The sequence below is a fragment of the Cynoglossus semilaevis genome, unplaced genomic scaffold, assembly GCF_000523025.1.
Source record: "Cynoglossus semilaevis isolate Cse_v1.0 unplaced genomic scaffold, Cse_v1.0 scaffold419, whole genome shotgun sequence".
Lineage (NCBI taxonomy): Eukaryota > Metazoa > Chordata > Actinopteri > Pleuronectiformes > Cynoglossidae > Cynoglossus > Cynoglossus semilaevis.
In genome coordinates, this window is record NW_007585113.1 from 138,618 (window position 1) to 152,614 (window position 13,997).

Genomic DNA, 13,997 nt, shown 5'->3' on the forward strand with positions numbered 1-13,997 from the left:
CGTGTAGGGGCCGTGTAGCGGATGAGGCCGTAAAAAGCACTTTGTGTCAGTGGGACTCCTCTCTGAGAGCAGATCGCACTCTGGCTTCCAGCTGGTTTGCGAGAGGCCGAGCATCTGGGTCCGAGGCGAGCATGTCTAAAAGCAGGGAGCACATGGACGGACCAGGAGGGGGTGGCAGTGAGGGTGCCCTCTTAAACTTCATCGGAATACTGAGCTGCAGGTCGGCGTTTTCCCAAAGGGCTTCCCCCAGCGGCATCAGCCAGCCCGAGCGACCCTTGCACACGTAGGCACCTACGAAATCAGAGAGGGAGACACAGTTAGGTCGTCGGTACACTGTCATTCTACCCACTTCACAATTCTTCAAATCTTATTGGTCAGCAGCAACTAGGCAGGATGGAAACGTCTTATATGTCAGAATACTTCTAACTTCCAATTTCCCACATCAGAATTTGATCTGGCATCATGAATGATAAGAGCTTAACGTAATAAGTAGCCTCGCGTTCATCCGTGATTACTTGAATGATTAACGTAACAAGTAGCCTCGCGTTCATCCGTGATTACAACAAGCCAAAAGTACCAGCTGTGTTTCGCAACTGTATCATTTGCAAATGGAACAAGTGCTTTGTTCTGCGTATCAGCTGCATCCTACAGACGGTGTAAAACTCACACAGAATGTAGCGTTGAACTTGAACAACTTTCCTTTTTTTTTTTTCAATGAAAAAAATATGCATTTATTGCATCCCCTAACTCTATCCTTAAACTATATTTTTTGTAGACCTCACTTTTTAAAAAAAAAAAAAACACCTCAGTTAGAAAGCTGTTAGTCGGTCGTTCTGTTGAAGCTGCATCTTCATGAGAATAAAAATGAGGGACCGATGTCTATCTTTTTTTTTTTTTCCACGTATATCTATTTCAAGACTCCAGGCTTTCATACCTGCCGAAAAAACAGGATATGCTGTGTCTCCCTCCTTAACAATATGATATATCCTCTCTGCTCTCTTGCCTAGTCAGATAATTGTGTGGGTGTGTGGTGCTTTGAGGACGATAAAGTAGAAATCATGGACCATTTTATCAGCCTGCAAAGAGCCTCCAGCTGCCTCCGCCCCCCCCCCCCTTTTTTTTTTATCACTGACAAACAGGGTTGTTATTGGAGCAGCTAAATTCCATTTTTTTTGTGCGTATTTTCTTATCCATTTGCATCTACTGAAACACAAGAGAATCCCTCAAAAGAGCCTTTTTTTTTTTTTTTTTTAACCAGAGGAATAGAACGTAGAGTATCAGTGACTCAAAGAAGCTGTTCTCAAAAGAATTCAACTTGGGGATAATGGTGGATATTTATCTGCCTCCATCCTGATAACAAAAAAAAAAACAACCCAGTGACTGAAATAGAATGAGACATTTGTATTACGGCCATTTCATTACTGGGGCGATAGTGGCAGGGACCAGTTCTCATGAACATTAAGATGCCGACTCATCCAATGGGCACCTGGGGCTCTGACGTGGAGAGGACATTAAACACAAATATTACAATCCAAAAGCTCGACAACAACAGGTTGGAACATCGCCCACTTTTTTCCCCCACATTAACGGGTCCAGGACTCCTCAAACTCAAAGTGTAATTTATAAGCGAAGCGAGTGAACTGACGGCAACTCATCTTCATCTACGCATTAGCATCGCATAAGATGTAATTGATCTTCATTATCTCTTATGTTATTTCAAAAGATAGAAGAGATTAAAAAAAACAAACATCAAATTAATAAATAACTACGTTTGTAATAAATAACTATAAGGAAGTCGCTCTGGCTACTAAACGCGGCACATTGGTTAAAAAAAAAAAAATAGTTAACGCAGCGTCACAATTTATTATAAGAGCACATTGGTTAAAAAAATAATATTTAACGCAGCGTCACAATTTATTATAAGAGACAGCCCTAATATAATCCGTACCAGAATGTACGTTGCACAAATCGACTTTGGTTTGTGTGCCATTTAGGTTGAAGATTGTTCCATCCGCGGTTGATGCACGTGTGGTGAACAGCATGTGACATTTTTAATATGTGCCAGTTAATTAGCTTGAACCGGATTCGGTCGCGATGTGTCATCGACCTGCCTCAACCTTTACGGCCATTTGTATGAGCACTCTGGACTGGAAAGAACGTGGCTGACCAAAAATGGCTCATCTAGACGCTGAAATGTTGTATCTATATTGGTTCACGTTATTAAGGGGAATACGTTCTTATCGAGTCTCTCTGTCTGGTGCGCTTCGTGGATTCATTCCTCTTCACTCACCCAGTTGCTCCTGTGAGGTCCCTTCTTCCACAATGGTGATTCTTTCCAGAACTGCCCAGAACATCACACCCAGGGAGAAGATGTCCGCCTGGGCTGTGTAGGTCAGTCCGCCCCACACCTCTGGAGCCATGTAGAAGTCCGAGCCACAGGTGGATGAGAAATGCTGCCGGGTCAAATCCCCATCCGCCAGACCGCTCATCTTACTGAGACCGAAGTCGGCCACCTGCGAGGTGGACAGCCGCAGTGTTACTTTGTACTGACAGAACTTCATATTCTACAACAATACACATTTTGAATTTTCTAACTCCCAAGGACAAGCAAACAATTCATAGATCAGGTCATTTAAAACCATTGTTTCCCAAAGACTGGGTCGCGGCCCTCAGGTGGGTCGCAAGAGTTTTTTTGGGTTCATCTCACATCATGTTTCCCAGGTGTTTACGAATAAAGTATATTAACTTGGGTCGTGAAAATATGGGTCCCCGGAAAAAAGGTTTGGGAAACACTGATTTAAGCTACATTTTCTAGAAAATCTCTGGGAATGATAGGGAACCGACATGATTTGTTTACTAACACAAACACAATTTTCCTGGATATTTTATCACCAAGGAAGCTGAGCTAAGTTTTTAGAGGCACTTCATCAAGTTTTAACCTTAGATATATTTTTTTTTCTATTTTTTGTTTCCCAGTTCATGGAGAAAGAGATTTTCTTGCATATTTTACCACCAAGGAAGCTGAGCTGAGTTTTTAGATGCACTTTTTTTTCTTCTGTTTTTTGTTTCCCAGTTCATGGAGAAAGTGCAACAAAGTAGTGAATTACATGTAATGTCACTGTTGTAATAGAAATTTGCAGTTTTTGTTACTTGTGCACATGGTCTAAAATAATCGTCTTAATACACGACAATATACAATGTTAATGGTTCCAAAATATATATTTAATAATATTAAGAAGAAGAAAAAAAACATCTGCCTACCTTGACTACTGGACCTTTCGATGTGACACACACCAGCACGTTGTCCGGCTTCAGGTCTCTGTGCGTGATCCCCAGGCCGTGGAGAAAGGCCACAGCACTGCACAGCTGTAACACCACTCTGTGGTTACGTTGTTCATTTGGGGTCTGTGAGAGAAGATAGTGATTTAGGTCACCGCCGTCGCAGTACTCCATGACGAGCCACAGGGCCAAGTAGCGCAGAGGTCCTGGCTGCTCATCCTCTCTCGGGGCCAGTCTCTTTCGGGCTCTGTTTTGCGACCTGCTCGGAGTTGCAGATTCAGCCGCCTTGTCCTGGAGCTTCGCTCTGGCCTGCGCAGTATTTGTCCGGTCCTGAAGCCTGGCAGCAGAATTTGTTCTCCTCTGAGAGTTTGACTGGATGTGTTCATGGTCCTGACTCTTTGGTGCTTCAACTACACCGCCTTTCAACACACTCTCCACCAGAGACAACGGCAGCTTCCCTGGTTTGAGGGGCTTCAGGCTGCGCGGGCCGTTCTGCAGGAGGCAACCGTGCAGTGCGATGACGTTGACGTGGTTCTTGGCCGTGGCTCTCATGGCCCACAGCTCTTGCAGGTAAAGCTCAATGTACTCTGGATTGCTGCAGGGCAACCGTTTGATGGCCACCCTTTGTCCTGTTTTGGTCATATGTCCCTCGAAGACCACACCGTAGCTGCCTCGTCCGACCTCCTTCTCTAAGGTGTAGAGCTCCTCCATCTGAGCTGGATGAGAAATCTTACTACGTAAAGAAAAACACAACTATTTTTATTTTTTTTTAAATTAACATATATCCTATTCTTATCAAATCCTTTTATTTACATTTTTCATCACAGCTGATATTTTATTGATTTTTCTGAAAAAAAAACCTGCTTTGATTTTTTATGTTTATCTGTCTGTTATCTATCTCAATAATATTATGTCACTAATGCCATTGGTTTTTGGTGTAAAAAAATACTACAAATGCATTTTTTCTGTATTTAAGTTACTTCGTGAAATACTTATTAAAAGTAGGTTTTATAAAAAATGACAATAAAAGTAATAGTTGTATATGCGTCATCTCTTACTCTGAAAGCAGCTATTGTGGCACAACGAGTAGATAAAAAGAGAGGATAACTATAAACAAGAGCTACATGGTGTTGTACATTTAAAGAGTATTAGTTTGGTATTATACATTTGGCATACGCTTTGGCTAGTGAGGTAAAACAAGCTCAACATTTCAATACTACATTGAACGTAAAACAAAGCTATTTTAAAACATTGTTTGGCTTCTAAATCACACTTTTTTTCCACTGCATTATCTAAACATGGCGCTCTCTGCAGTCGCTGGTTTAAAAGGAAAAGCACAAAACAAAGCTATGACGTCACACCAACTCGCGTTACTTTTAATTATACTCACCACAAATGTGCAGTCAAAATCACCGATGGTTAATCAACAATGACCGATTAAATTTGAGTTGTTTTACTTTTTTTGGTTCTCCAACGAAGAGAATCAACTGACACAAAACCAAAACACTCATTTCCGGGTTTGTCTTCGTAACGACCCGCTCTGTATCAACGTGCATTCTGATTGGCTGGAAATTGAATAACGTCACTGCGTGTGATTGGCTCGAGTTTCGGAGGCCAAGATCGGTATCATAAGTACAAGAACAATATTAAAAGGAGCTGCCGTCCTGTGAGACCATTTAAACGCACAAAACAAGTTTAGAGTTAACGAATTTAGTTAAAATCAACTTTAGATAGTACTTTACATAGTTTAGAGTTAACGAATTCAGTTAAAATCAACTTTAGATAGTACTTTCAACAAGCATATATATATAAATAGCTATATAGCACAAAAATATTGCTACATTTCTTTTTTGGGGGTAGCAATTCCAAACAAATGCAGTCTGTAATTCAGCAAAATATTTGGTTTCTAGGAGAGCTTAAGGTTAATAGCAGGCTTTCAATGCTGGGTTTAAAAAACACTCTGGATACAAGTAATTACTTTAAAATGTTTTCTTTAGGGCTAATAATTTTCATGGGCATTCGGAGAGATTATGTATGCGTAGGTGTGCACCCACCCTCGTGTGTGCGTGTGTGTGTGTTTGACCAATATGATCCACAGCTTTTATCAGTGGCACCGTTCATGAATATTCTTTATGACTTGAGGGAGACGGAGTGAGTCACACTTGACTTGTTTTATCATAAACCAAATGTCCTCTTTTTCAATTACCTCAGCCCCACTCTTGCTTTGACAGATATCAGGATTTGGACATTGGACCTACTATGAAAGGGCCCCCTCTGCTAGGAGAATTAAATAGGATGTGCTTCCCTGGGAACCACACAAAAGGAGCAATAAGGACTTTCCTGAGAAATTCAATAAACCTTCCACGGACACAAAGAGGACATTAAATAGTCAAATAAGAATTATAGTTTAATCATCTCTGTTTCGGGCTAATTGTGTTTTCTGTGGGGGCTTTGCCTGCTAATTATGGAGTCCACCAACAGGGTAGACAACAGTAATTATTTCCTTGATTGAGGTCAAAACCCTTGCATTTAATCCCGAGGTCTATCCTGAGCTCCCTTCGCTCCGAAAGTAGACGTCAGTAAACATTTTCCCATCATACCCTCGCAGCGGTCTCTCTTTTACGCGCGTCCATCTTACTCACCAGTGCATCACAGTTTGGGAAATTCTGCTACATTGTCTCTGCGGGTTTTATGATGTCTTGATTGTGTAAAATCAGCACCATGGCACAAATATGCTTTGGCCACAGGCGTCAACATTTTAAATTGCAAGCAGGTTGGCTGATTACTGTTGATTCCTTTGTTTAAAAATCTTCTCTTTTTTTTCTTTTTCTTTTTTGAGAAATAAAGCTGTTGTACTGGTTAGCCTCGTTGTTATGTAAAATTAATATAATAAAAAAATTCTTAAAATAAAATGAGTTACTTTAATTACTTCAGGTAATGCTGCAAATGCTTTGTGCAGTTGTGTTTAAAAAAATAAAAAATATTGTCAGCATTTGGACATCTTAGCCAAAATCCATCGTTGGCTGTGCTGCTAATAATAATCCATTGTGTCTTGACAGGTGAATGTCCCATCGTAGCTCCCATAAACCACCAGAGATCCCCCAGCTCTAATTCAGTTTCGCATCATTGGGTTTCATCGTGATGGCCTAGACTGTAAAACACGTCAGTCCAATGAGAAGACCCCCTCGCAGACACGTTGTTATGAAACAGGGATTCAGGGGATGTCCTCCAAGGACTGCTCAGTTTTGTTCCCTTCTCAAGGTTTTTTTTTTTTTTTTTTTTTTTACGAACTCCATTGGAGGACTTTCTGTTGTTAGCTATTGTTATTAACTGATAATAAAAAAAATATATAGTGAGGCTATTGACTATAACTTCTGCCTTTCTTAAGGTTTCCCCTGTGGTGCATGCAAATATCTTGTTATGGTATAAAGACTCCTTTTCATTGGATGATTCATTCTGATTCTTGCTGATTTACATATGGTGAAGATCTAAAAAATATATATATATATTTTATTGGTTGGTAAGGGGTTGGGTTTAAGGTGTGATATATGGTACAAGTATTTAATAAGTCAATAAACATTATTCGTAAACTCCTGGTGATGGTACAAGTATTTAATAAGCACTCATCACACATCACAGTCTCAAGTCAATAGACATTATTCGTAAACTCCAGGGAAACATGATGCAGGACGACCCCCCCAAAAAACTCTTGCGACCCACCTGAGGGTTGCTACCCAGTCTTTGGGAATCAATGGCCTACAATGTGTGGAAACTGTATGTCCTGTGGTTATTGTCAGGTCCGTCTGGTTCTCTGAGTTAATCAGCGTCATCACTCTCACCTGTGTCCTGTGATCACCTCTTCGTTAGCCTCACTCGTCTCACCGGTGGCCCTGGGTGTATCTACCTCACGTTCCCTCACGTGGTTCCTGCCTGGCCCTGGTTTTTCTGTAAGTATTGACTATGAAGTTAACATCTTCATCATTGTCTTTTGAGAGCGCTAATGTGACATTTATAATGTTAACAGATTTTTTTATTTCACATCTGTTTCTTCTTTGAGAAAGACTGAAACCAAATACAAATGAAGTCACTGATCAATATTAGAAAATATTAGACTCTGCAAAGATACCATGGTGTAGTTAAAAGGGTTTTTACATGGATTTATAAAGGGGTAAATGTGGACGTTTGTAGCATTTTGATATTGTTTGTTTACAATATGTGCCAAGCGATGCCTGTCTAAGTACGAATTTAAATACACTGTGTGTTTTAACGCTAGGGGGTCAATAACTATTGATGAGTCATGTACAATTTCTTTAAAATAGGATCTTTTTTATGTTGTTTTTATGTCAGTTTTGCAGTTTGAAATAAAACGAGGAAGTTTGAATGAATCATAATGAACCCATTCTAAATTCCACAAAAAAGCCACAGAGTGGTTTGCTTTATACACTGTAGGATGCTTTAGAAAAGGCATGGGCAAACTAAGGCCCGGGGGCCCGGATGCGGCCCATTCAGTTTTTCAATCCGGCCCACCAAACTTTCCCAAATGATATAATTTATTTCTATTATCATTATACTTCTGCCTTTTCCCTGCAATACCCATGTTTCCCCAATAGATGGCGTAAAAAATAATAAAAGCATATTAGCCTTTATGCATGTCATTTATCTAAATAAATTATTATTTACATGAGAATAGGCTTTTGTGTTAATCATAATAGCATCATATATCTTTCTTCAGGAGATTTTGGAAACGTACGGGCATTTTGACCACGTTAACAAATGCGTGTTGCGACATCAAGAGCACCGCATACTGTCATTTGGGGCTGTTTACTGAAAAGTTTTCACCAGTTTAAATGGTTTTTAGAAGCGTACCTTTGAGGTATAACTGCGCTGCCAAGCTCAGCAGGGTGTTCTGTGTAATCTCTGTCTCTTGGTCCGCCTCCAGTGGACAGCCAGTGGATGCTGGCGATATCAATGATAGACAGGCCTCGGAATTGCTGCTTGTTCTTCGCAGGTCCTTATCTCAACCCTACTGATGGTTCTGTCCATAGACCCAATTCATCCATTACTATCAGACACCACACATGTTCAGGGCCGGCATCAACACTCTCACTGGGAGCTAACGCTAACGCCGGCACGCAATTGGGGAAAAAAAGGTGTAGAATGTTAAGTAAAAAAATTCAAAAAGTAAAAAGTGGAGTTTTTTTTTTCTTTTCTTTTTCTTAGAGATAAATCCATTTGTATTCCATCACATTTACCAACAGTCAGATAAAATAAGCATCCAGTTCAAATCCAGACTGTTTTCAGGACCGTCGTAAATCGGAATGACTGATGTTTCCGCCCCTGTTTTTAGTGCCTTGAATGAAGTAAAGATTTAACTTGTCAAGTGAAATCCTGGATGATGGATTAGCCTCAAAGGTGGCACTCATCTGTTTCAGGTGATTTCTAAGTCCCACAAAAATCTGGTGAAATGGGCGCGGTTCTTGTATTTAACTCTAAAGCAGGGGTCTCAAACTCCTGGCCCGGGGGCTAACTCAAGCCCATTACAGCCTTGAGGAAATTTCTTTATATTTATTTTAATTTTTAAATAATAAAATCATTTAAGAATAATAGAAAAGAATCTGTAGAAGCTGTTTATATATGTATAAATATCTCCGATATTAACTTGCCAATATCCGATATGGTCCACACCCTTAATTTCCGATATCAACCGATACCGATATAGGGCTGGTAATATTTATTTATTTATCTGTACAAACCGCTGTATGAGTATGAGATTAATTAAATGAGCCGCAATGCTGCCATCTAGCGACCTCCGCCTTAATATACAGCCAGTTTATCCCCAAAACTATTTTTAGAGCACACATCATTTGGCGAAACCCAGGCATTGCGTTGTTATTGTGTCATTATCGGAGGAAAAGCCGATAACGATTTTTACAGATATTACATAATATGCTAATATCAGGCCGATAATATCGGACATCCGTAGTATATATATATATTTATTTATATATATATATGGGTGTGTGTTCAGCAGAGCTATTTTTCTAACTAACGTCGGACCAATACTTCCACTGAAAATCAGTTTTTTTTGCTGAAAGACTGCGGCTCTTCGCAGACGTGTATCTGCACTACGAAATATAAATCGCATTTCATCACGATAACACATCGACGCCAACCTCAGCCGAACTTCTGTTTAAACGCGAATTGCAAATGTCAACAATTGATGTTGAGCTTCTTGTCGGGTTTAGTGCTTCTACGGCGTGTGAGGGAGAGGCAGAGGGGGAGAGAGGGAGAGGGAGAGAGAGAGAGAGAGAGAGAGAGAGAGAGGGAGAGAGATAAGAGCAGAGAGATTATGGTTGGAAAGAGAAACAATTTGTTCCAGAGGTAACTCTATATGACTCTAAGTCGGTGTCCTCTAATGTCTCAGGATATTTTCCCACACAATCGTCTCATCTCATTCAGAATTATCACACACGGTGGCCACTTTGCTCGCCTCCTCGTCTCCTGTTATGCTTCATCACATTTCTTCTAATGCTGATTGGCCAACCTCAGATAATGCTCTGTCGATGGCCTCCAAGACTGGTCTCAGCAAAAACAAACTCCAGTAAAGATGACAAAATAATAAAAAATAATTTCTTGTAGTTCAGGGATATCTCTCTTTCTATTAGACCACATGAGTCAAACTCAGGCCCGGGGGCCAAATCTGGCCCACGGAGTAATTATATTTTGGCCCGCGAGATCATATCAAATGCGCACCAGAGTTGGCCCGCCAGTATATAGCCCCTATATATTAGTAGGATCTGTAGTATTAGCGGTGTATGTGACATGCTATTGCACATACATTTTGTTGTCTGCGAATTTATATTAAAAAGGAAATCAATAGGCAACAGATAAAGAGACATAATAAGGAACAAATACTACTGAGTATTTCAAAACATATATATATATACACATATATACATATATGTATATAAGTGTATGTATATATATATACACATATATACATATATGTATATATATTTAGGTGTGTGTAAACGACAGTAAAGTAGAGTACGAGGATTATTGTCGCGCTTTAATTTAATGCACTACTGATACAGGAAGCCTTTGATCACATTTATCTCTTATCGGTTATTTCAGCACTACTCAGCGTCTCACCAGTGCTCTGAACACACACAAAAAAAATCTGCTTCTCGATGCTGTTCCTGTTATTATTGTTTCCACTTCACCTCTTTTCTTTCACTTGTTTCTGTCATCACTTTTTTTTTTTTTTTTGCTCCTGCGGTTGACAGAAAAATCATCTCCTCACAGCCACAGTGTGGCCGGCGGTGACTTTGTCTTTTCTTTTCTTTTTTGTCACCAAAAATCGAAACCAGCAGTGACGTAACATTATTTGTATGCAACCGACAGGGACTGTAAGTTAACAGCGATTGGAACAGGCATGGGCAAACTAAGGCCCGGGGTCCGGATGTGGCCCGTTAAGCTTTGTAATCCGGCCCGCCAAAATTATGTAATTAATTTGTATTATGATTGTATTATGATATATATTTCTGCCTTTTCCCTGCAATGCCCACAATTTCCCTATAGATGGCGTCGAGAAGGCTAAAAGCATCTTAGCATTTTAGCCTTAATGCATGACTTTCACACGTCATTTATCGTAGTATACACGAAAGCTCCATCCATCTGCTCCTGACCGGGCCTCCCCCTGTCAAATTTTTGGACCAATTGTGGCCCGCGAGTCAAAAAGTTTGGCCACGCCTGGATTGGAGGGATTGGATTTAAATCAGTAATTTTAAATGGATTATAATATAAAATAACCTCGTTTCACTAGTTGTACTTGCGTCGTAGTTTCATTCAACCCCAGAGACACCTGAAGTGCTGACATCATCTGACATCTACGCCTCAATGCGGGGATGGTGTTCTTTGGGTAAAACGCCTCTCCCTTCTTTCTCCAAATATCCACTAACTACTGTCTTACTCTCGTATTTTTTTTTTATCTAACCAGGTCATGTCACAATTGCACGTCATTTATCTGAGCTGTCATTGTCACCATTGCAAATGTTGTTGTTTTGTTTTTTTTCTTTTCTTCGTGCTTTCAGAGGTCACTGCTCAAACCCCTAACTTCTCCCCTATTCCGAATTCTCTGCATGAGTCATGCAAACTGCCTGCGCTCTCCGCCCAGTCCTCTAATCCTAATTAGCTAAAACATTTAAAAGGAGAACGTCGCCTCCTATTCAGACCCATCCCTTCTGACAAAAGGACTCGAAACTTGGCACAAACACCTCCTTGTCAAACGCCTCCAATGTCATTTCCATCACCACTGCTCTTTTTATTTTTATTTTTATTTTTTTTGCCCCACACACTTTTGCTCAACTTGCTTTCCCGGTCTTTGTTTTCCTTGACCTTGGCAGCAGGTCGGCATTGAAGCGCCGTGGCTTTTATGGACACCTTAGACTCCGATCCTTTCTGGATCAATCTCGTGGTGGATGATGCATATTTTTAGAGCCCCATTAGTTGGCTCAATGAAGACGAAAAAACCCAATGGCGTAGGCAACGCCTCCTACGTCAGCACGGGGCAGCGGTACGTGTGTTCATCCAAAGGGGTTTGTGCGTAACAGAATGGGGGAATCCACCTCTCTGTTTCTCTCTCTTTCTAACCCACTCTCTCTCTCTCTCTCACTCTCTCACTCTATTTTTCCTCTCTAACTCTTTGTGGTGGTGTAATTCGTGATGTTTAGGGGAAGGGAGGGGTGGACGGTGGTGCTGGTGGAGGGCTGAGCCAGGAGGGAAGGGGTGTGCCATTATAAGAAGCCTCAGAGGAGGCATGTGTTCAGTTGTTGAAACCCCAAGGCTAAGGATACGCGCTAAATCACCAAAGTCTCTTACAGGAGGAGGACTCTGCTAGAATACCTTGAAGTCGCAGACACAGGTACGATAGAGTTTTTTTTTTTATTTTTCAATTATTATTATCGCTTCTTTGAAACCACCTGTTTGCGTAGATTGTGATGTTGAATTACCTCAAGGATTAGAAAGGACTCCGGCTTAGACATGTCTAAATGGTTCATTAGGAGAGGGACTGGTTTCTTGTATGCGTAGACCAAGGGCTAATAAATCCAGGGGGGAATATTGTTTTTGTTGAAGACAACCTCTGCACAGATTCTCACTCCTTTTTTTTTAAAACCACCACTGTGGAGTCCTCCTCTGTTTCTAACTGTGGGATTCAGACTTGAGAGGTGACTTTGTGAATGATATTCACTCACCTGGAGTAGGATTTCTTTCTTTCTTTCTTTCTTTCTTTTTTTTTTTTTTTTCCATCACTCAGCTCGTCTCCCGGTGCCTCTAAGTACGTCAGCAGTACCCACTTCACACTTGATAACTACTTCATTAAGAAAACACAGATTGTGCTGAGAGAGCAGTCAATCATTCAGCTGCACTTTAGTTGTTTTTTTTTCTAAGCCTTAGATGTGTAATAAGAATTTGTTTTATTTAGATAACTTAAGTAGAAGATTTTTAATTTTTAATTTTTTTTTTTTTAATGTATTGTGTACCACACTTGAGGAACCACAGGAAGCCTTGAAGGCATTAGCGACAACAGCTCTTCCTCTAACGTTAAAACAGCCGAGAGTCAGCCCCAACAAGTGGTAAAAAAAAAAAAAAAACGGCTGCAGAAGTGCATCGTTTGAACGGCGTTATTATGCTAAACGTATGATGATGATTTTAATGATAATGGTAATGAATGTGCATAATCTTTTCCCATTATCAGTAAAGACGATACCCGCGCAGACGGGCGGCTAAAATGGTTGGTTAATGTGCCGTTCAGAGATAAATGACTTCATAGTGGGGAAACTGATTTATAAAAAAAAAAAAAAAAAAAAAATTTAATATGTCTAGGATGGAGTGAGGGAGGCTAGTTTTGAAGCATATCGCAATGTGTACTAAGTTTAGCGTTTATATATTCAAGTGTTTCTGTTTTGTCTCTCTGAATGACACTTCTGAAAATGTGACTCCGCATGTTCAAAATACAATTTAAAATTCCATTTCCATTAATCAGATTTCCAAATGCTGTTCCTCAGTTAATCCCGTCATTATATCCGATGTTTGATGTTGTGTGTATTTCATCTTGCAGAAGGAGAAGAAAAAAACAAAAAAAAAACCAAACAAATATTTTCCTCCCTCTCTCTAATCTTGCAGAAAATCTGCTTCCTAAATTGGGACTGAAGCAATTACAAAATGTACAGGATTTCTTTTTGGCCTTTGTCAATATTGATTTAAACAGCTTGTATCAACGATTCACGGCTTAGTGAAGCAAAAAAAAAAAAAGAAAAAGAAAAAGGAAGTCGGCACGCTCTAATCTATTCCTCCCACCTCGTCGCTGCGCAAATTCTGCCCACTTTTTTTGGTCCGCTGCTTTTTCCCGGTCTCACTGTTTTAACCTTTGTGGAAGTCAAGAGCTCGTGCGGCCATGGCTGATTCCTTTCTCTAGAGCTCTGTGTCCAATGGATTTGTGCAGGTGTCAAGGCAGCTTAGCAGCAACTGGATCAATGACGATGCCACATCAGCCGTCTAACACTGCAGTAATTCAGCAGTTCAGTTCACGTCTGAAAGGAATCGTTTTACGTGGATGTAGTTTAGGAATCTAGGACTTTTTGACGGTTTAAATATTCCTAAATGAGTTAGGATTTAACATTTTCTCAGGTACAGAATTGCATAATATTGAAGTTTTA

The 13,997-nt window shown here is 40.3% G+C and overlaps 2 protein-coding genes across 4 annotated transcripts in view; one reads left to right on the plus strand and one right to left on the minus strand.

Annotated features, from left to right (window-relative positions):
- Positions 1 to 6: 6 nt before the first annotated feature.
- LOC103398502 (serine/threonine-protein kinase pdik1l) lies at positions 7 to 4,827 on the minus strand. Of its 3 annotated transcripts, none has more exons than XM_008337153.2 (4): positions 4,670 to 4,827; positions 3,262 to 4,012; positions 2,291 to 2,513; positions 7 to 291 (listed from the first exon to the last, which is right to left on the minus strand). In XM_008337153.2, exons 2-4 carry the CDS (start codon positions 3,988 to 3,990, stop codon positions 47 to 49), a joined length of 1,197 nt encoding a protein of 398 aa, XP_008335375.1. In that variant the 5' UTR covers positions 3,991 to 4,012; positions 4,670 to 4,827; the 3' UTR covers positions 7 to 46. The 3 variants fall into 3 exon arrangements, with proteins under 3 accessions (XP_008335375.1, XP_008335376.1, XP_024909386.1); XM_008337154.2 differs by having other exon boundaries at positions 3,262 to 3,995; positions 4,670 to 4,825; XM_025053618.1 differs by having other exon boundaries at positions 3,262 to 4,008; positions 4,670 to 4,824.
- A 7,151-nt stretch (positions 4,828 to 11,978) lies between these two features.
- The window catches only part of pnocb (prepronociceptin b), a 16,441-nt gene continuing 14,422 nt past the window's right edge, over positions 11,979 to 13,997 (plus strand). Inside the window, exon 1 of the mRNA XM_008337169.3 lies at positions 11,979 to 12,202. The gene's annotated coding sequence lies outside the window, so the exon portion shown is untranslated. The remainder of the gene's footprint in view (positions 12,203 to 13,997) is intronic.

Bases quoted from the DNA above. Each gene is read 5' to 3' on its own strand.
- LOC103398502 (XM_008337153.2), bottom strand. From the start codon at position 3,990: ATGGAGGAGCTCTACACCTTAGAGAAGGAGGTCGGACGAGGCAGCTAC. The intron at 2,514-3,261 runs GTAGGCAGATGT...TCCACCTCGCAG, and splicing joins CGAAAGGTCCAGTAGTCAAG to GTGGCCGACTTCGGTCTCAG. The intron at 292-2,290 runs GTGAGTGAAGAG...CTGATTTCGTAG, and splicing joins GACCTCACAGGAGCAACTGG to GTGCCTACGTGTGCAAGGGT.